Genomic DNA, 22,639 nt, shown 5'->3' with positions numbered 1-22,639 from the left:
TATTAAATACAGCAATTCATCATAAAAAAGTACAACCTAAAATGTGACATAAATTTGCTTTGTCAGTATTCTATTACCAAATACAAATACAGTTGGAATTTACTTTTCTTTTACTAATCATGCCCCCCCCTCCTCCTGCAGGCTGACGGCTCAGAGGAGCATTGAGGACGCCGAGGAGGTGGAGAGGGAACGCCGTCGACGAGCTCGGGAGGCTTCGCGCTGGACGGACGGCAACGCAGTGACGGGAGAGAGTTCACTGGAGAACGAGACGGCGGCAGAGGAGAATGTGTACGTACGAAAAACTAGGGCTAGAACTACGCTCAAAATAATAACAATAATAACAATAATAACAATGATAATAATAATAAAATAAAGATAATAATAATAATCATTATAATAACGATAATAACGATAATAATAATAATAATAATAATAATAATAACGATAATAATAATAATAATAATAACAATAATAATAATAATAATAATAATAATAATAATAATAATAATAATAATAATAATAATAATAATAATAATAATAATAATAATAATAATAATAATAAACAAGCCCAGTTTAGGGCTGTAAACATCTTCCAAGACTGTTTGTTTATTTCCCTTCTCATAAGTCATTTTCCAATTTACACGAAACACCTGCTTTGTTTCCATAAGCAACAGTTCAAACGTCTTTTGTCCAACAGCAGGGGTTCTATCACGGGTTAATGATAGAACCTGACTCATGATAGAACCACAATTGATGATGTGACGGAATAAACTGACTGAGTATTTAAAATAAATAATCTGTTGGATCCTGACACTGACGTCAGCAAATGTTGAGATTTCAAGATTTCAGTGGAACTTTTTAGGCCCTGTTTAAAGTCAGACATTCTTGCCTTGTCTCACCATAAAAAAAATAAAAATGACATCAGACAGTTGTTAAATTCCTTGTCCATTTAATCATGGGAACCCAGGAAGTTATTAAGTGCTGAACATTATTCATTCACTTCCCCCCTGTCCATCCGCTTCCTGTTCAAACCACTAGCTGTGTTATTTTTTTCTGGTGATTGTTGTGAGTTTATAGTTTGTCTCCACGTTTCCCGGCCGTGAACGCCAACCTTACTGCTTGTCATATGCGCTCGCTGGTTTTCATGGATTGTCTGGTTACATAAAACCAATGCTTCCATTGAGAGAAGCTGCAAACAACCTCTTCCCTCATTTTTGTTGATGTGAAGATCAACACACACAGCTGCCCTCTCATTACACAACCTCTGAAGAATGTTTACTACAAAGAGTCTCCGGGGAAAACCAACGCCGTGTCGAAACTCGTGGCATTTCAGCCGACTTTTAATTTCAGCTCCATAACCACAGCTTTGGCCTCCGACACCTTCTCGTCCGTCACGTCTCGAGCTCAGCTGGTTTCTGGCTGCAGTGAGGAAGCTCCAACCAGGGATGTAGTTCAAATATTTTCTGTGAAGGCACAGTGATGTTGTTCTGTAAATCCCCTTTGGCTCCACTCGCTTCCTGGTTACTTGCTTCTGAGGAGGTCAAAGGTCAGGTGCTGGCAGAGTTTTTTATTTGCTCCATGTAGGCTAGAATCTAACAGTCCAGTGATGGATGACTGTAAATCTGAGGGTCATTCAATCGTCAAGGGGCTCAGATTTTAATTCAACAAACAAAAAACAAAACAGAGACTCCTGCTATTAAAGGACGACATGAATAGCGGAGGAGGTGTCACTCATTCGAGTCAGGTATCGCTCCAGGTGTGGACTTTACGACCGGAGCGGCCGACATACAGAAACATGTCTGCTTGTTAAGGCCGATTTGTTGTTGAGAGATCAGAGAGAGAGAGAGGCTCCCATCAGGCAACGGGGGGGCTTCGCCGGCCCCCCCAAGTGTCTTAATCATCTGGGGAATGTTGAGTGAATTCCTTTCTGCCAGCTCCTGGGAACACAAAACACACTTTGATTGCGTTTGTTCAGCGGAGGGAACAGCTGGAGACGTCGTGGGGAGGAGATAACAATGAGTTTGATGCTGGTGTGTTGTAGTGATGCCCAGAAGGAAGCAGAGAGAGCTGCAGACCTTTAGTGTTAATGGATGAAGATCAGCAGTGACTCATCCAGCTGTGATGAGGCCAAATGTTCCATTAAACCCAAACCTTGTAACCGTAGTGATGAAGGTGCACTTAACTCAATCAAGCGTTTATTTTAACCACTATTTGGTTAGGAAGTACTTTTACAAAGTACTTCCTAACCAAATAATTTTAAAGACCAAAACCTGATTAAATCTCTTCCATACAGTTACTTCTGTGTGTTTTTTTAGATCTTTTTTTTTCTTTTTTCACCTACAGAATTTGTCCGTTCGGTTTCGTTTTGTTTGAATTGAAACATTTCATAGTTTCTAAAGTTTTATTTGACAAAAAGTTGCGCATGTTTTTTTATTTTTTCCAGCCTGAGGATTGGACCTCTCATCCTGTCACTTGAAATTTCTGAAGTAATAAAATAAAAACCCAAATGTGACGAGACCAACATATTATGAGCAAACAAACATGAAAATCTACTAAATATTCCCATATATGTCATCTGTCATTGACAGTTTTTCTTGCTTTTACTGCCTGGATTTTCTACTGTGGCACAGGTCAGTCATTCATTTGTCAGCTCCACTCTCTTGCTAATGGGTCTGTGATTACAGAAGCTTATCAGCGGACATATTTATTACTCTACTTTGTTGAACGTGAGATTATGATGACACATTTCAGCAGGATGGAGCTTTAAAAGTGGAAATAGCAATCTGACCACTGGCGTTTCTTTAGTACTTAATGTGAAACTTTTGAGGACTGTTCTCCTTTTAAAATATCCTGAGAATTTCTTGATAACAGTCGTGATTCAGGAATACTTTAATGTTTTCAGTATTGTTTTAAACAGCACCACCATTGTCCTTCCCCTGAACGCCTCCTTGTCTGAGCCTCTGTTTACTGGAACACTGGCAGGCTTTTTGCTAAAATCACTTAATGCCTTTTGACAGACAGATACTGAGCCCAGTTTCTGCAAACTAGCTCAAACATGCTGGCAGAGTGTGAACCTCAGCTTCTAAAAGGAAGTAGCTCAGGACCAATGACACCTGAGTTTTTCAAGTTGAATCTCAACCAAGAGAAATCTTATGTTTAAAACTAAAACGGTCAAAGATGAGTCCTTAAAGGATTATCTGACTTTTCTGGGGACCATTTTTGTATCTGTCCCCAACTCCAAGTGCATCCTTCAAAATCAAGTCCGGTCATGCACATCATTTCGTCCTCAGGTATGACGGTGACCTGAAGCCAAGCGGTTGTCCGTCTCTAGACGAAGACGAAGGCTTCAGCGACTGGACTCAGCGCAGAGAAAGACGGAGGCAGCAACGCATGCAGGAGCTGAACCAGGGAGGTGAGGAGGATGAGGATGAAGAAGAGGCAACAACAAACAAAGCAGTAAACGCCGTTCCGGCCTCAATCGCAGTCTCCAGCCGACTCCAAAGACAAGAGTGTGAGGAAGTGGATGGAAGCACAGTGGAGATGGAGAGGAGGAGTGAACGTGAGGATGAGGCGATTCGAGCTGAGAGGGTGAAGAGGCAGAATGAAAAGGAGGATGAGGAGGACAAGAGAAAGAGAGAGGAGTTGATGACAAAGAGGCCGATTACAGAGGTATGATTAATGATTTTTAGACCAATGTGAGTCAAGTCAGGTTTCCTTCAGAACATTAATCGAGACCAATCCAACTTGGTTATCATTCCGAGCAAGTCTCAATTTAGGTCTCAGGATCATCAGGGTAAGTCCAAGTCAAGTCTCCGGTTAGGAAAGGTCCAATATACCCCTCAGGTTACTATTCAGATACTCAAACCAGACTTAAACCATTCAGGAAAACAACAAATAAAGCCACAGTCCTATCCTAAACCCCTGAAGGTCTCTGACAGATGGTTAAAAACTACACATTGTGTATGACAAGCTCTTGTGTTGCTTTGAACCTCTCCCATTCAGGTGGAGAAAAGACAAGAAGTGAAAATCTCTTACACATCCAAGGTTTTCCTCAAGCAAGAGCCAAAACACCAGAACGCCAACGGACACACAGCCAATGAAGAAGTGACATCATACTTGCACAACAAGACAAAAAGGTGGAGTGAATACAAATATTTAGCCTCTATCAGCCAATGCATTGTTAGATTATCGTTTATTTCAGTATTGTTTCGTTCATGTCACTGATGAAAGTCAGAGGTCAACAGTGGAAGCTGCTCCATGAGTGGATGGAGTGAAGATTAGATGATATGTACCTATTACGTTTTTCGCAGAACCTGTGTCTCCCTGTCTGAACATTTAATTATCTTAATATTTAAATCTGTCCTGGTGGGGGGGGGGGGTGCAGCAGAGCCATGGAGGAGGCAGAGGCCATCCTGGAAAAGGAGCATCATCTGGAGAAGATTCGACACGGCCTCCAGCAGAAGGAGAGTCAGGAGCTGGAGCAGATGAGACAACGGCAGGCAGAGGCTGAGCAGGAGGTGGAGGAGCTGAAGAGGAGGAGGGAGGAGAGACGTCGAGTCAGAGAAGAAGAGGAGTGTCGGAGGGAGGAAGAGGAGCAGCTACGCTTAGCCAAAGAGGAGGTAAGCATGTCTCGTGAAGTCTTGAGGAAACCATCAGCAGTAGAGCTTGAGTTGTCTTTAGTGACCTTTAACACTGCACTCCATCAGTTTTAGCCTCTTTGAGCTCATTGTTTTGGTTCTAAAATGAGCAGGCTTTTCCTTTCTTTACACTACAGGCTTGATACCTGCCTACAGTATATATGTTTTCTTTTTTAGCCCATACTTACATGGTCCTTTTAAAAACGACCCAGAAACAACATCTGCAGTCACGCTGGTAACAACATTCTGGGAGTGTATACATGGGATTGGTTCAAAATTGTTGAAATCGAATTAAACGAAAGTAAGAGCAGTGATATTTACAACAGACACAGACGAGCGCAAAGTTTTGATCGCATTTTAAGTTGGAGAAGAAAGAGTAGAGTCCTCTTGGCTGACATACACGATGACATGACTCATATTTACAAAGAATTTGTGATCTGACTGATGCAGTTTGTGTTAAAATATGGAGTTCATTTGTGTTTGTGATCTGGATCCGAGGAGGAGAAGAGACAGATGAAGAAGGACATCGAGAGAAGGAGGATGGAGGCAGCTGAGAGGATGAAGAACCTGAGTATGTCCAGCATGGACGGAGATGAAATGTTCAGTCCCAAAACTCCTACATACAAGGTAAATACCGTCCACTGTGAACTCATCTGGGGACGTCAAAGCTTCCACATCTAAGTTATGCTCCAAGCTATGATTTTGTAGTTGTGTTATAACATGCTAACAAAATTTCCATTTTTTTTATTCATCAAGCATGCAAAGGTTTCTGGGTGTGTGATTATTCCAGATCTTGACAGAGCAGCGATGTTGTAGCAAGTAAAAAAAAAAAACTACAACTGCAGTCACAGTTCTCAGAGTTCTTGTTCTCAGTTCTGAATGACTGGAATCTCCAGTGATTTAATTCCTAACCAGCTGGTATTAAATTAAGTCAACAAGTTGTTTCAAAGCTTTATGCAGTAACTGCAGTGAAGAACCGAGGAAAGATTTCAAACACTTTGATGTTTTTATGAACAACACATTAAATCAGTCCAGACTTGTCGGCGGCTGCGACCGACTTTCGGATCACGCAGAGAACAAATGGGCTCCATTGTTTTTTAGGTTAGCTGTCCTTCGTCTTTGTCATCCATTAACTCATAGATTACTTGATGCGATGTGACTTTACACTTTACTTACCAACTCAAACAAATAACCGTGTCTTACCTTCACAGCTGGACTCAGACTCAACTTGTAAGTTGCATGTGTGTGTGTTAGTGTGTGTTTCTGAACGGGCCAGTGTGTTCCGGCCGCACCAGAGAAGCATGTCGTGTTTACAGGAAGCTCACTGGTACCTGAAGTATTCTTGATGTGAGTTTGATTTGTGATCAGTGACCTCCCTCCTGACTTTCCTGGGTTACAGCTGCGTCCCAGCTCCTAAAAACTTCTAAAGTTTGAAAAACATATTTTTCTGTCTTGTGCCCACACATTAAATTATTAATCATTTGTGGACCCTCTCTGACTGACGAAATCTTGAGGAGATTAAAACAGTTTTTGGGACTTTTAGGTTTCCGTATTTGGATGTTATATCAGGTATATTTTATTTATGAGCATGCCACTGCATGTGAGATCTACACGTTTGCACTTTATTTATTGAACAGGAGTACTACAAGTGAATTTGTACCATTGACAACTGAGCCTCCAAATATGATCACATGGTTCCTAATATGATGTCACTGAAGCATTTTCATCCCACTGCAGTTAATCGGTTCAGTATTAAATCGATTTTGTTGATGCTATATTCACTCAACATCATTTTATCACTGTATTTTTCTATAAAATAGTAGATTATGTTTTATAAGATCATCAGATCATGTCTTTTATTTAAAATCTCACAGATACATCCACATGTAGAGTATGGCAGCGCGTCGGATATTTCACACATAAATTGAAGTGGATGTATTTAAATAAAGTATGAACATCAGACATGTGTAAATGTATTTAGTGACCCTTCACCAGTGGGTCCAACTGTTTAAGACATTCAGATAGAGACATAAGAGCTGTTGGTGGGAAAAAAGGAGTAAAGGAAAAACAAAATGCTATGTTTTATTTCAAGCAGCTGACAACAAGCAAATAAAGCAGACATCTGTGTGAGAAAATATACAAAGCAGATTAGTCACATCTGCTGTTTCTCATTACGCTCATGCCTTCAGTCTCCTCTGACCGAGGCTGCTGCGATGACTGAATAGTTTGATGAAGACCAACCATCTCGGCTGTGTTTGTCTTGGACGAGTGGCGGCGGTCTGAGAAGAGCTGAGCTGTAATTTACACACTCCTGAAATGAGGCAGCGACATGGAAACCTTCCTGCGTTTCTGTGAAACACTGACCTCAGACGTCTTCTTGTTTTTCAGATCACAGAGAGAACAGAGTCGCTGAATCGCTCGGTGAAGAAAAGGTGAATATCTTCAGTAGAATTTAAAGCAGGATCACCGATGGTGATTACTCTTCTCTTTAAAGAACGTATTAATCCATCATTGTGTTCTGCAAGGTACGTGCAGGATGTTGGAAAATTTCAAAGGTCAACACTCTAATAACGTTTTCTAATACAGTGAGACTGTATGAAATTAAAATATGATTAAAATAGAACACATAATACAGAATAAGTGAAATATAGAAGTACTAATAAACTTGGGATTGTAATTAAAATGTAACAAGGCAGAGACTGCAACATCCCGCGACTTACCCTGACCTACTTTCAGAAAGTACTAGCTTTAATCTACGGTGTTCCTCACACTGGCTTTCTCCCTCATCTTTCTATCTTATCCGGATCCTGAGAGTAAAAAAGTTGAAATTTGACCTTAATATACCTTTGTCAGGGTCGAGGTCATCTCATTTTCATCCCCTTTGCTGCCCGAGTAATGTGTTTTTTTCGTTTCATTTTTCTATCTGCAACGGTTGCGAAGATATTTGGTGGACGGACAGACGGACGAATGGACGGACGGATGAACACATAAACACTGACAATTACAATACATCACCACTTTGAAGCGGGATGTAATTAATATTTAAAACATAAAAGAATAAATGAAATGTAAAGTGATACTTGTTTACAGAAAAATACATGGGGAATGTTTACGATGTGATGTAATAAAATGAAAACTTTTAGTTAAATCAGGTTTTTGTTCAAGTTAAAAAAGACTTTTAACTTTCAGCTGTGTTGAATTTTGAATTTGTACCCATGACAACGATTCAGTACAACTGATCCGGAAAATAATATATACAACCAAGAAAATCTGAGATTTAATAATCCTGAAAGGATTTGGATGTTCTTAGGACAGGTTTGAGGTCAGCGCTCCTGATGAGACTTGTTGTTTAATCTGAATGACACCACAAAATTCAAATATAGTAAGTTTAAAACAGATAAGAAGCAGAGAGCAGTTGTAAATTATAAATTGTCACAGACTCCTTACTGCACTGTACAGTTCACACTTCAAGTTCAAAGGTGACTTTTTGGCCTCTTTCAGTGCATCACCCCCCCCTCAGCTGTGATTTATGACCCTACTTAACTCTATCCAGGTGCTGGCTGCTGTGTTTTCTTTGCTGGTTGGAGGGTAAAGCGGCTCTGAGCCGTCTGCATCAGGAAATGATCACCTCTGAGAGGCTATGCCTCTCTGTGGATGTTCTTATTTAGAAATAACCGTACCAAGAACAGTATTCAGAGACAGAACGTCAGTAGCAGACAATTCCTATAAAGAGACTTAAGACTGAGTCACATTTCTTAAACATTTTCAAGAACCATCACCAGTATGATAACTAATGTCTAATCAATATTTCAACACGATGAATTCTTTACAGGCCTGTTCAACGTCTCGAAATGTATTACTAACGATAAAAGTACAAAATCCGACTGAGTCACACCTTCCAGTAGTCATGTCAGGTGCAGCTTCCGTCTGTCAGTCATGACATCATCGTATTCCCTTTGTATAAGCGGGCGTCGCTGTGTGGCGGCGCCCTGAAACATGTTGAAACAAACCACTCAGATGATGAATCTCATATAAACACAAATATGTGTTTGTTGTTTCGCTTAAATCAGTAACAGCTTCAAGAAGACACTGCCCGTCGCCCTGCTGCCTAAGATTGATGACAAGGTGGAGCAGTATGTTCATGCAGTGGAGGTCAGTACACACAACGTCACACACATGTACACACAACGTCACACACGCGTTTTCGGTTTAGGCTTATATTTTTAAAATCATATTGGAAAGAAATATTTAAAGTCTGTCGTATTTTCAAAGTTCTTCATATGTTTAGTGAAATACGTGTTTATAAATTTACTAAATTTGTGAAAGAAAATAAAATAATATGTTTACTTCTAATAATTTTAGTCCAAAATTCAGTTTTGAAGTAGAAGTTAAGTCAGACCTAGGCTCTGATATTTACTCCACAGATTCCATAGCTCCTCTGACATAAAGACTCTGACTCATTCAGGACAGGTTCACACCTATGCTCTCACCTGGTTACACTATGCAGTCATGCACTTCTAACCTGTACACTGTACACAGCCTCGTTCTGCGTGGCAGTCGTGTTTGGGAAACACAGAATTATCTTTTCTGTCTGCTTCACTGGTACTAAAAGTGTTTGGCCAAAGGGAAGGGTTTTTTTTATGAGGAGATATATTCCTTTCCCGTGCCTCTAAAGCAAATTGGTTTTAAAGAAGTAGTCAGTGTTTCCTTCCACCCTAGATCAGCAGATCAGCCTTTGGACTGTAATTGTTTAAAGCCTGTTGCAGAGCAGGAAACTCCTTGACCCTTTTTGTGCTGAGGTCAGCACGTCATCTGGATGATGACACCTCAGCTCTGTGTCTTTATTTACTTGTGTTGAACAGATATATGATGGGAATACCCGTCCTTCAGACCTCTTTTATCGCTCTGTCCTCCATTTGCACGCCAACAAGCAGCTTGGTAAATGACCCAGGGTCGACTCAAGACAACCTTATTTATGGAGAGCTTTAAAAATACGGGTTTGACACAACATTTACTAAATGATCGTAAAGCAGGTGTGAGAAAATGAACAGATTTCTCACCATAAACCAGTGCTAACAGGCTCTTTTTATACAGAATAACTCCACAGTGACACTTTTTCTTCATATCCAGCAGAATCCAAAGGCTGACACATTTGAAATTACTTGCTGCCCTCTATTTAATTATAAATAAATTATATTAATATTACATCTTTATTTTAACGAAAGTTAAAAAAAACATAAAATCAATGTTAATCAACAGAATGATTTAATTCTGGATTAATTTCAGTTTGAACAACCAGTACAAGAGAATTATTTAAATTAGATCTATCTTTAAGTGCTAATAAAATCAAAGTACACGTTATTCGTATTACTGTCCTTTAAAGCAAATATTAATCATTAAAGAGTCTTAAGTGTTCAGACTGTTATTTTTTTATTTTTAAACTTCACGCTTGTGGTAGTCATTGTTGTTTCATTCATTTTTCAGAACATACTTTTCTTGGTACAAAAAAGTCTATATATGGTAACTTTCAGAATTCCCAGGAAACTCGCACAGTGAAGGCATCACTGACCGACCTGCCCGGCTCACCTGAAGTTGTTGCCTCCAAGAAAAACCTGTTTGAGGCTGGGGAGGCCTGGAGTCAGACACCCACCAAAGCAGCAACCTGTAAGGTAAGGACCCGGTAAATTTCTGCTCTGACAACAATAAACCTGAATGAAAGTAGGCATCGCGGTGCACTGGCGTCGTGCCCGGAGTGTACCCTACCTTATGCCCCCAGTCCGCTGGGATAGGCTCCAGGGCCCTACCCTTTCACAATGAATGAAAATGAATGAATGAAAGTAGTCATGCTACGAATATTGAAATATGCTTTTACTCATCATTTTTAGATAATTCAGAAGTATTTCAAAATTCAAACTTATTACATTTTTGAATATTTGAAATTTTCTGTTTTATATTAAGTTGAAACTTAAATTTTATGATTTTAAGTGGGAAAATGTTAGAGATGTCCAGCTCCTCTGTTAGCACAAATGATAAGACAGGTCTGGCCATAAAATCTTTTTCGTCTTCACACGATCAACAAAATATTTTTTTGTGCATCAGGACACTGAAGCGCTGAAGGTGGGCGTGGCAGACCTGATCACCCAGTGGGTGAAGGGTCCATCCGACAGCAGCAGACAGTCGCCCGGCAGACTGACGGTGAGTCGCCAACACGACAAGAACACTTAAAAACCGGATCACATGTGTTGTTCACCTCCTCTCCATGAATTCTATCTCTGTGGACTCGTTCATTCAGAAACCCGTCAGCAGAAGTTTGAACATTTTGAGATTTATGCTGGTCTTATCAGGCAAAAATATAGAGAAAATTGAAACACTTTCTCATCCAAATATGTCTGTGTTTCATATTTATCATTAATTGTGCCATAGCATGTCTGCTTTTAACACTGTAAGCACATTATAGAATAAATAAATAAAAATATGACGAAACAGCTGCACCCAAAAGACTATTTAGATATTCTTAAGAATATTAAGTAATCACCAAAAAATATAAATCAATACTTACTTTAGGTCAGATTTTTTTAAAAAAAAGAGCAAATAAGAAATATTTCTGTAAAATTCTGGCAAATCTTCAGATAAAATATACACTAGTGTTTATAGTGATTGATTATCTTGTCAGGATTTCATGCCTGGAGATGTGATGCAGAAAAAGAACATGTGGGAAGGGATTGGAGACTCATCCCGGCGGCCGTCGCAGAGACCCAAGGTGAACGTGTGTGGATTTGGTTCTTTTAAATCTGTTAATTCCATCTTTAAAAAATGTTATTGTCTTTGTTCTGAAACATTATTGTGTAGGATTAAATTATGAATAACAAAATACTTTTAAACAATTTTACCATAATTCTCATCTCTCATCTCTCTTCAGGCCTCAGCAGCTGTTAAAAAGTATAAATTTGTCGTCACTGGTCACGGCAAATACGAGAAGATGACTGTGGATGATGAGGTTGGAGGGGATTTCACGAATGGAAAGTCTGGTAAGAATAGTAACGTAGGCCCTGGAGGGGAAAACGAGTGTGAATGTGAATGTTTCCTAGTGTGAAAACTACGTTTTGATGTCTGAACCGAATATTAACACTGTAATTTCTCCTGTGAAGTTCAGTGAACAGGAAACAAAGTGATGCTAGGAGGTAAAGTTGCAAATCACTTAATGATGAGGTCACATTATTTTACGACCCACATCTGATTTTCTATGAGCCTCAGATGTCAGTCTGCGACTTAGTCGGTGAATGACATCATTTTCTTCATCGAAGCCTGACAACAAATGCAAACAAACAATTTGAATCAAATCAAACTTTATTTACTACACATCCTGTGCAGGATGGCAGCATCACATAAGAAAGAAAAGAAAACAGTACAGTTCAAAGAGGTTAGCTTTGCATAAAAGACCAGAATGATAAATCACAGTAATTACACAACTATTAAAAAGGGCTTGGATTCCTTTTAAAAAAATAGAAAACTATGTCTTGACTGAACGAACACTGAATTATTTGTGTTGTCACTTTCAGTCAAAATTAGAAATTCATTTTCTATTATTTTAGGGAGAATTGATTTTTTTGACATAATGTCAGTAGTCTTTTCAGGTTCCATCATACTGAAATATTATTATTATGATTATTATTAGATTATTATTAACTGATTATTGCACATAGGTAAAATAAATTAAATAAAATGGTTGTTAATTTGTATTTCCAATGAGGGTTTTATTTTTAAAACTGCCTAACTATTAACTATTAACACCAAGCACAGGCATTAGATATCATTAGGAAGAACAATAGAAAACAAACATTCAAAAATAAAATGAATTCAGGTTAGATTAGCCCTTCTGCATGATCTAAAATGAATCTCTTGACCTTTGACCCCACCGACCTGCGTCATTGCTTCATTTTTCTTTTCTAACATTACATTAACCTTTACTCAGAGGTCATCCTCAAGTCACAATAAAAAAAAAACTAGCAGCAAATACTTAAAATATGTTCAAATTGTAGAAATATAACACTTGTAATAATAGTTCACATTTACAGTCTGGGTTCTAAATGTGAATTCTATCTACCATGTAGTTCTAACAGTGTCCAGTCCTTTATGGCTACAGTTCCACAGTGCAAAGTGATGTATTAAAGGTGATTCTTGGTTATGCACCCAAAATAACATTAATTATTTAAATGTTAGAACTGACATCTCAATGTAATGTTCACTGCTGTTAAACCACTGACTCCATGGTGCATGAGGGAGTGAATTCTGACACAACACCTTGGCTGAAGCTGAAACTCATCAGAATAATTAAAGATGATAATAATATTGTGATAAAATATTTCATCTCTTCATTATTTCCTCAGAATGAATAACAACGGAGCAGGTGGGGATCTAAATAAGAACATTTTGAGGCTTTAATCGCGTAGAAAACGCTTAGACTGTAATTATTTGTTTTTGTGTAGTTATTTATTAATATTTACAATAAAACAAATAATGCATTGTTGTCCAATCTCCAGTCTCCCTCTTTCTTGCTGCTCGTATCCAATCAAATAATGTCTTTGCATTTAACTGAGTGGTGATCTGTCACTGAATATGATAAAGTTGTTTCAATATGACTTTAAGAATCAATCCATCAATCACCAAACACAACCATCAATAGCCTGAAACATCATCGTACAACCCTTATCTCATCAAGGATTCACCCTGAGGCAAGTAGCACCATTTTGAATTTAACAGGTTAAAGAGAAACAGATACTGTCATTAAAGATCCTGCAATTATTCACTCAAACTTTGCTTTATAACTTTTCAGCACAATACAAGATTATCAAAGCTTCACAGATGATAATTTTTTTAAATCCCTAACTCCTAACTGTATTGATTATCATATCGATTATTGTATACGTACATCGTATGTATTTTACATTCAGTGAGAAGCACAAATGAGAAACTCTGAAGTTACTTAGAACATGAGCGCTTTAATGTGATGTGACGTCTGATTGACTTTAAGACAAATGTAGCTCTCTCTTTGCAGCTAATCCACAACCACAAACATTTTAACATCCAGACAACCAGTCACAAAAATGCAACACGATACATTTGTCAAGTATAAAGTTCGGGCTATGACACAAACTGAACAAATTAAACACAGACTAAAATTCCAGACCTGTACATTAATTCTGTGGCTAAGGTTTTTGTACCTGTACATTAAACATTTACCATAACCTTTTCCTTTACATTTTCATCTTGCCACTTGATTCTTTAGAAGATTAAGTAGAAGTGAACCCCCTCGCCGTTCTATTAAAGTCTTTTGGTTCCTCATCTTTACCCTTCCGCCCAATCAGACCCATTTCAAAAACTGTTGAAATTTTCGTCACTGGCCTCGACGCTGCCTCTTTAAGCTTTTTGGCATCAAACTTTGGACTAAAGAGCAGGACAGGCAGCCGGTACGCAAATGAAGGTATATCTTTTGGCTCTTCCGTCGTCCCTGTCTTCTCCTTCTCCTCCTGGCTTTTGTTTAACTCAATCTGGTGCATGATGTTCTCTTTTGTAGAAAACATTTGGAAGAGGACGGCATCCCACATCTTTGTTGCCTTGGGTTGGCCTTTGGTTTGTTTATCATCCTCGTTGTCACTCTTGTCATCTGCTTTCTCATCTGCCTTTTTAACCCCACTCTGGTCCGGTTCAGAGACCTCCTTCTGAGAGCCTGTCTCTGGAAACGTGGGCTCGTCTTGCTCCACCACCATATGCTTCTTGAGTCGAGACCAACCACTCATTTTAGCTTTCAGCCCTTTAGGCTTCTGTATAACTTTAAGAGGGGGCTCAGCTGTTGGTAGGGTTTCATTGCCTTCCTTTTTCTCAGATGTAGCCTGAACTGGTTCTGATTTCCTGCCTTTTTCTGTATCTTTGGTTATTGTTGACTCAGCAGTCGACAGAGCTGGCGCCGCGGTGCTTGGCTTTGAGAGTTTGTTTTCGGTCTTGGTGGCAGCTACAGGTTCTGCTTTTGCTGGTTCATCTATGACTACAGCTTTTACTTCAATTCCTGGTTTTTGCCAGGCAGTCTGGGCTTTATCTTTGCCTAAAAGTTTTCTTACAGCTTTCAGTGGATCCTGTTCCTCTGTTTTTGGCGGACAATGTTTGACATCCTGGATTATTGTGGCTGGCTTGACAGCTTCTTGAACTTGTGCTTCCACTGTTGGTTTCTCCACTACTGTTGGAAATTTTGGTGTTTCTTGAGTCACAGCTTTTTGTTTTGCTACAACCTGACTGGATACAATACTAATCTCTTGTGTTACTGTTGCTCCTGAGCTATCAGATGTTTGTGAAACAGTAATTGTAGGAACAGAGGCATCACTTGGGGTTTCTTTGACTTTAGACAACTCAGCTGTTGATAACTCTTTCATTGAGGGTTCTTGGTTGGGTATTTTACATTCTTCTGACTCATCTGTTGGAGCTTCAACATCTTCCCCAGCTTGCATCACAGAACTCGATATACCAAATGCTGGAGTGTGAGTTTTGATCCCACCATGAGCAGCATATTCTGCTGGTGTCAATCCTCTGTAGCCAGACTTTTTAGCCACTTGGGTCGGAGCTTTAGGTCTCTGAAAGGCTACAGGTGACACACCAGATGAGGATGTCCCATATGTAGGTGTCCTTGGTCTTTTATAGCCAGGTGATGATGTCAGAAGTCGGGATGCCTCATATGTTGGAGTTTTGGGCCTTTGTTGGCCATATGAAGTCACTTCTGATGCTGCTGGCTCAGTTGTATGTTCTTTAGGGAGCGTTTGAGAGGGGAATACAGTAGTCTCAATATTTCCTTTTGTCAGATCCGATTCTGATTTTGACTTTGTGATGTGGTGTGGTTCAGCTACTGCATGAAGTCTTGTTTCAGTGGGTTTAGGCTCAGAAATGCCAATAATAGAAACTGTTTGGGATGGTCTTGACTTTTCTGGCTCTACTGTGATTGGTGACACTGAGAATAAAAGAGGATTGGGTTTTGAGATTTCAAATACAGGTGTTACAGCTCGAGTTATATGGTATGGTGGGGTTTTACCCCGTGCTGTTGAAGTCCTTGAGATTTGCAACTCATATGTTGGTGTTTTAACTCTGATTTCAGCTGTTGATATGGCCTTTTTGACTTCAGATGTTGGGGTGGCTCTTTTGACTTCAGATGTTGGTGTGGCTCTTTTGACTTCGGATGTTGGGGTGGCTCTTTTGACTTCGGATGTTGGGGTGGGTCTTTTGACTTCAGATGTTGGGGTGGCTCTTTTGACTTCAGATGTTGGGGTGGCTCTTTTGACTTCAGATGTTGGGGTGGGTCTTGTGACTTCAGATGTTGGGGTGGCTCTTTTGACTTCAGATGTTGGGGTGGCTCTTCTGACTTCAGATGTTGGGGTGGCCCTTTTGGTTTCAGATGTTGGAGTGCTTCTATTAATTTCAGATGTTGGTGTTACTGTCTTCATTTCAGCCTTTGGAGTTTTGATTGTATGCATCTCCAGGATTGGTGTAGCTCTTTTAGTTTCTGCAGCTGTTTCTCTCTGAGTGTCTATGTCCAATAAAGAAAGTTGAGCCAAATCTTGTATCTCTATTGGTGCTTTACTTTGACTAACTGTACTGCCAATAGCAGTTAATCCAGCAGAGTCATACACTGGTGGGGTCCTGGATGTCTCATAGTACGATGTGCTCGCAGTGTACATCCTAATTTGAGGTACGTCAAACATTGGTCTTGGCGATCGTGAATGTTCATTTGCTTTGAATGTCGGACGTGGACTTTTAGATTTGACCAGCGGCATCAACACAGTGAGAGGCCGAGTAAAAGTTTGCCCTCCCATAGTCAGACTTGTGTGTTTTGGCTGTAGGGTCGCCTCAGCTGCAGCGGGTCCAAGAAAAGGATGGCTTTCTGGAATTGTGCTGAATGCTGGTTTAGTCACTTCAGAAGCTGGTGCTGTAGTGTCAGTAGGAGAAGACGCTGGCAGAGATATTGTAGGTACCACCAGATCAGCGACTGTCTCCTGAACTGGTGAGACTCCAAAATGGTGAGTCATTGCAGAATATGTAAAAAATGTGCTAACCTGCTGCGGTGGCATCGCTACCATCTGAGGGGACAACCTCACTTCTCTATTATAAGCTGCACGCTGTGGATAAGGGGATGCCACATGGTGATACAGCGGCCTGACAGCAAACCGTGGAGCCGGATGGACACCACTGAAGCCAAATGGTGTTTCCGGTGTCTTGGGGGGTGTGGAGTGGTCACTATGCTCGAGGTCAGGGCTGGCTTCATTCACAGGGGAAAGGCTTGAGCGGAAATGCGTGGTGGACTGTGATGCCTGAGCGGTAGCCTTTTTCTTGGCAGTTCTCTTGAGCAGTTTCCGAAGTTTAACATTGTCTTTTCCAGGCTTGGGCAGCAGAGGTGGGGGGTACTGCTGGGAAAGCAGGCCCGTCTGGATGAGAGCACTGTAAGCGACAGCCATGAGCGCTTTAGCACCCTGTGGAGAAAGAAATCAAAATGAAAGGTTATGAAAAAGTAGATTCACAGGGCGTCTAGGTCAAAGTATTCCAGTTCTCCAAATGATTAAGGTTAAAACTCCAGGCTTGTTTTCATTAAAGTGTTTTGGTTTCTTGGCTTTATCTTTGTGAATTCCAGGGTTCTAAAATGTTGCTGCATCTCTGTTGAAATTGAATGTACATACAGCCTTTCAGTGGCTTGACCATTGCTCTTCTATTAGCACGTTAAACGTTGAATTTATATCCAACTAGTCTGTAATGGAGAAACATCCATTAAATGTTTAAACGTCATATCCTGTTAGAGCAGGAAATACATCAATACTCCATTTCAACTTGAAGCACTTTATCATATATGTGTATTCAGATCCTCACTTTGTGTCTTTCATAGATTTGTATCAAGATTACTGAGAACAGCATCTCAGGTGGTTTCCATCTGGACGTCACAAAATCACCTGCAGGCTTCAAACACATGGAGGCAGATACAAACCCAACATTTCATCACAATCAAATAAATCAATTTTCTGACTCAACTGAAATCTCAACAGGTCAAGTCAAACATTTTTGTGTAATATCTTTTTTCTTTGTTCAGCGTCTCAATGATTATGTATATACCTGACTGTGAGCTTTAAATGTTACCGTAGTCTTCTTCTCGACAGCAATTTGGTGAATCTTTCTGATTGTCTGCTTGATCCCTGCTTGAAGGTGTGTAGAGATCTTTAAAGGTTTTTAGAACCGATAAAGTTAACATTATTTGAAATGAATGGATCACACTATGTGACCTCATCTGTTCTGCACGCTGGATAAAGAAGAGTGTGAAACAGCTGAGCTCAGCAAACATGCTCAGATAATAATATTAACACTGATAGGATGAGATCTGCTCATATTCTGCCGCCAAAAGTAGGAGAATATGTTGTCTGTTACATTTCAGATGATCTAAACAAATCAAATAGTTTTTTTTTCCTTTGAATGTTTTCATCATTTTTGTCTCTGTACCAATGCAGATATTTTTCATGTTTAATATTCATTTACTGAGATTTCTGATTGTATGTTGTAATAACCCCTTTTTAAATAAATTAAAAATAATTTTCTACTTTTCCAGTGCCTCCATTTTTGTTTTAATTCTTTGTTGAATTATTGAACTCTCCTATTTGAAAAGACATTCATTTTGCTGCATACACTTTGTCATGGCGTTGCTCATCCATCAAATTGAGACACCTAAAATAACTACATTTCAATGAAATCTACAGTGGTTTCGTTATCCCCCGTGGATGATTATTGATTGGACCGTTTTGACCAAAAAGTCTTTAGACTTTCCACAAGAATTAACAAATTTCATTTCATTTTTTGAAATGACATTTCAACTCCATAATGGATTAAAAATTTGGCATTTGGGTTCAGTTTGGAGGGATCCCTCTTTATTTTGTAATGTTTGTCCTCTTGTGTGATGTCTCACTTGTCATTTCCTGTCTTTGTTTTCCCCCCTGCCTTTTTTGCCCCAATTACTTTTCACCTATCTGTTCTAGTTTGTCCGTCTAGTTTGGTTTTAGTTTAGTTTCTCTGTTGGATTGTTCTCACTGGCCTCATTCTTTGTTGGATGGAGTTACTTAACACAAGGAGGCCATTAGTTCCTCCTTGTGTTACCACCTTCAGTAACTTCATTAAAATAATCTTTTGCTGAAGTCATTTTTTATGCCTGCTGTTTTACAGAATGAGTTACTGCACCAAACTCAGAATGAAGTACAGTAACTCCACTCCTGGCAACTTTTGTAAAATGGGTTTATCAGTATAAATCAAATGGGATGTAAACACTTCTATAATTATGGAGACTACGTAAAACTAATTTTTCTTATACATAATTCAGAGCAGCATAAAAAAAACAAAACTTGGTTATCATGCATCAAACAAAAATATATATAGAAAATATTTAAATATTTTAAATGTAAATATTTAAATTGATACATGAAATCTTTAGAGACGATTCAAGGTTTTCTGCCCATCATGTTTGCGTGAGTGCTTTTTATAAATCTAGAGATGAGCCCTGCAAACCGATGGCAAACTAAAAGGAGAATTGAGATGAACTCTCCTGGATGATGTTACAGCCTCGCAGCTGATCCTAGAAGCTTCTTCTTGGCCTACGCCTAATTTTAGTTTGAAGGCAAAGAGAAAGCTGGCCAATCACCTGCTTCTGGTTTTTTATGGCTCAGGTGAAAGAAATCATAAATTATAGGAGATGAAAATCTGAATAGAGGTGCAGCATCCATCAGCATAGCCTGGATACCAGTCATCACAGGGACAACTCAGACAAACACATTATTATGATTATTTCACCGTCAGGTAATTTGTAGTCACCTGCACTGCTTGTTACTGGACTGTGGAAGAATTCCCTCCTCCAACATGAACACATCAACAGAAAGTGAACTCAGAGCATCTGACCTCTTGAGGTCATGAGCTGCTGATGCTGACCAGAGTCAGACAAATTATTTCGTTGCAGAGAAAAATAAGAACTGATGAAACACAAGAGTATGGATGAGAGGTTGGGTACGTTTTGGGTACATCCTGTTCGGCTGTTCTTATTGTCTTATTACTAGTTTCTTTCTCACATTGTCACTTTATGATGTGTGTCACCTCAGTGAAATGTAGGCCAGAGCTGCATGTCTTTTACCCTCAACCCCCAACCCCCACCCAGCCTTCATCCCTCCCTGCTCTGACACATGAGAGCCCACTCCTCCTTTTAAGGCTCTGGCAGGCTCGGTATTTGGAGCGCCTTCACGATGCAAGTTCAAAAGTGGAAAGTGTAATAATAGATGTGTAATAAAAACCAAGCTCATCCACAATTGCCTCCTTCAGTAAGTGAAACCACCCCAAAAAGTCATTTACTTCCAGTTCAGTTATGAGGCTTCACATACAAACACAAAAAACAGCAAGTTTAGATGAAAAAGAAGGAACATACCAGGTAAAAACTTGATGCTGATGTTCAAAGCACTGCAAGCAGGTTCCCCTTGACAAGACAGGAGAAAGCATTTATTCAGGTTTAATATAGATTATCCAATTGAGCTTTTTTTGCCTAGATTTACACAACAGGAAGATGAATCAATGGTTTTTCATTGTAGCCCAGATGGAGAGAATACAGAAGGTGATTCAAAGATACAGGGATTAGAATCAGTGCTAACATTTGCTTCCACCCCGCTGGTTCTTTAATGATGCATTGAGGAGGAGAAAAAGCACCATGAGCTCTCCAAACACATCTGATCTCTGGCTGCTGAAGGCAGGGGGGGCTCTGCAATCGACAGCAGCTGCCCCCCCTGATACTGCTACCAACTTCCCCGCTCTCTATCTGGAGAATAAAAGGTGCGATTATGGTGTGTTTACCTGTGCGACTGCTGCTCGGGGGGTGGCCGGCTGGCTGCTGCCTGCTTGTCCCAGCCCGGAGTGTCAGAGCTGCAGGTTCATGTTGAGCCCAACTAGACCCCCCTTCCTACAAATGGAAGGAACAGACGCCATGGCAGTCCAAAAATAAATCCTGAGCACTGTGTGCTGCTCAGAGTGACAGCGGCGTGGTCGTGACAGCAGAGCGAGGTGAGAAACTGTACGGACAGTCCACGGGACTTATGGTTTCAGCACCTCAAGGCTCTAAATGTGGTGTCCAAAGTGCACCAAGGTATCTGTGAAGGACGCATCAGGGAACCGGCAGGGGGCTGCAGTGTGCATGAAAAACAATATGAAGTTTAGTTTGACATGGAAATAATACAAGACGTGATGAGAGCAGTTTGAGGGATTCATGCACCCCTACATGATGTTTAACATTCCTCCTGGTGGGTAGGGGTCTCTCAGTGAGTTTCCATTATATTTCCATTGGTTCTGAATATTGTTATTGGTTCTTGAAGGTCAAAGGTGCTGCAGCTGGTTAAGTTCTTTGGTTTTAGCCAACATAGTGAATCTCATAGTGATGCTCTGTGTAGTAAGATTCTCCGTCTCGGTGATGTAACGTCCAGCGTATGTGCAAGAGCTAGGCTTTCAGTTTTTGATTAGAGTATTCTTAACCTTGGGGTGTCAATTAAGCGAGCTCCAAGAGTTCTTGCGGGTCTTTGAGTGGGCCTCAGGGGTGCTCATGAAACCAATTTCAAACTTGAAACATCCCTACAAGAACTGGGTCCAAGAATCTTTCTCATGCATTGTAAAGCCTTTGCAAGATGACAAGGGTTCTTGAAGAAGGGGGGGGGGTCCAACAGTAGGTGCAGCATTCCAGAGGATTTTAACCAGGTTCCGAGAGTGTCTTTGAGATGTCACAACAGTCCAACAGAGTGTTTCAAAACATGTGTCACCAGATTCCATTCATTTTTAGGATTTTTGAGAGGTCATGATATGTTAGATGATGAGTCACATGTATGTCTGGATTCTAAATGGTTCTTGTGTGATTTGAGAGAGCTTGCAAAGAACCTTGACTGAGTTCCAGTTGATCAAAGAGATCAAATGGATCTGTCATGAGACAGTACTTTAGTATTTCATGGCCGTTTTTAATGCTTTGTGATGACAGGATTGTCTTTAATGAGAATAGTATGTTTTGTATGTTTTCATGGCTCTGTCTTTGTCGTTCCAGGGTGTCCTATGAAAAGTTTTTAGCTTCTTCTACTTCAGGATGGAAGAGCAGAATGACTTTAGACAGTCTCTATTTCACACAAAAACATCCCAGTTAGAAAGTATCTCAACAAGTTTTACTTCATTAAACAGGAAGTCGTTGTCCTGAGATTTGTCTGTCCGTCTCTATGTGATGTGAACACTTTTTAAAGTTGTGACCAAGAATCTCTGTTCTGTATTCTGTCATTGTAGCGCCACCTGCAGGAAATTAGTGGATCATTCAGGAACGCAGAGACAACTGAGACCAATGGTCGAACCACCCCATCGCCTTATAAATCAAAATGAGGAGCTTGCTCTATGATTCATGCTGCAACTTATCTGGACTTACAGCTTAAATGGAAGACATTAGCAACAGATCAAACTGATCCTGAATCAGATTAATGTGAGATCAAAACATGGGCATAAACTGACAAAAGCTCACAAAATCATCATTTTCATTCAATTAGAAACTATTCAGAATCATGTTATAGAATTATTTAAAAAAATGATTATTTAATTCTTTTTAAAAAAATTTTTTTTTTAGATTTCCCATTTTTTCTAAAAAAAATTCCCATTTCTCTGAATAAATCTTATCTAACCTGTATCAGCATATCTTTGTTACTTAAACCAAAAAAATAAAATGTACAACCTGCCGGCCTGATGGCAGGAGGTGTATGTGTAGCATGTGATGTTTCATTCACATCTCTTTTTAGGAAGTTCATGAAGTAAAACTGTCTGAACCATTCAGTGATATTTAGGGATACCCTTCTGGTTGATTCAATCACACAGACCAAAGGATGGATCAATATGGAGGATCTGTAGCTTGAATCTGGAAAAGTTCTTGACTTCCTGTGATGTTTCTG

General features: G+C 39.8%; 2 protein-coding genes across 6 annotated transcripts in view; one reads left to right on the top strand and one right to left on the bottom strand.

The window, feature by feature from the left end:
- Positions 1 to 18,257, top strand: part of lsp1a (lymphocyte specific protein 1 a) — a 31,840-nt gene extending 13,583 nt beyond the window's left edge. For 2 of the 5 annotated variants that reach the window (XM_068313500.1, XM_068313504.1), the window contains 12 exons: positions 142 to 288; positions 3,291 to 3,669; positions 4,003 to 4,136; positions 4,385 to 4,619; positions 5,136 to 5,264; positions 7,026 to 7,069; positions 8,708 to 8,789; positions 10,169 to 10,306; positions 10,737 to 10,832; positions 11,311 to 11,397; positions 11,557 to 11,665; positions 17,551 to 18,257. In XM_068313500.1, coding sequence (XP_068169601.1) covers positions 142 to 288; positions 3,291 to 3,669; positions 4,003 to 4,136; positions 4,385 to 4,619; positions 5,136 to 5,264; positions 7,026 to 7,069; positions 8,708 to 8,789; positions 10,169 to 10,306; positions 10,737 to 10,832; positions 11,311 to 11,397; positions 11,557 to 11,665; positions 17,551 to 17,570 — 1,600 coding nt within the window. In that variant the 3' untranslated portion in view covers positions 17,571 to 18,257. The remainder of the gene's footprint in view (positions 1 to 141; positions 289 to 3,290; positions 3,670 to 4,002; positions 4,137 to 4,384; positions 4,620 to 5,135; positions 5,265 to 7,025; positions 7,070 to 8,707; positions 8,790 to 10,168; positions 10,307 to 10,736; positions 10,833 to 11,310; positions 11,398 to 11,556; positions 11,666 to 17,550) is intronic. The other 3 variants (XM_068313502.1, XM_068313501.1, XM_068313503.1) reach the window with 3 other exon arrangements.
- Positions 11,967 to 20,711, bottom strand: prr33 (proline rich 33). Its single transcript, XM_068313499.1, has 3 exons — positions 20,532 to 20,711; positions 20,113 to 20,160; positions 11,967 to 17,143 (listed from the first exon to the last, which is right to left on the bottom strand). Exon 3 carries the CDS (start codon positions 17,126 to 17,128, stop codon positions 13,928 to 13,930), a length of 3,201 nt encoding a protein of 1,066 aa, XP_068169600.1. The 5' UTR covers positions 17,129 to 17,143; positions 20,113 to 20,160; positions 20,532 to 20,711; the 3' UTR covers positions 11,967 to 13,927.
- Positions 20,712 to 22,639: the final 1,928 nt, after the last annotated feature.

This window comes from Antennarius striatus, chromosome 4, assembly GCF_040054535.1.
Source record: "Antennarius striatus isolate MH-2024 chromosome 4, ASM4005453v1, whole genome shotgun sequence".
Lineage (NCBI taxonomy): Eukaryota > Metazoa > Chordata > Actinopteri > Lophiiformes > Antennariidae > Antennarius > Antennarius striatus.
The sequence above is the reverse complement of the archived record's forward strand: the minus strand, read 5'-3'. Positions and strand labels throughout refer to the sequence as shown.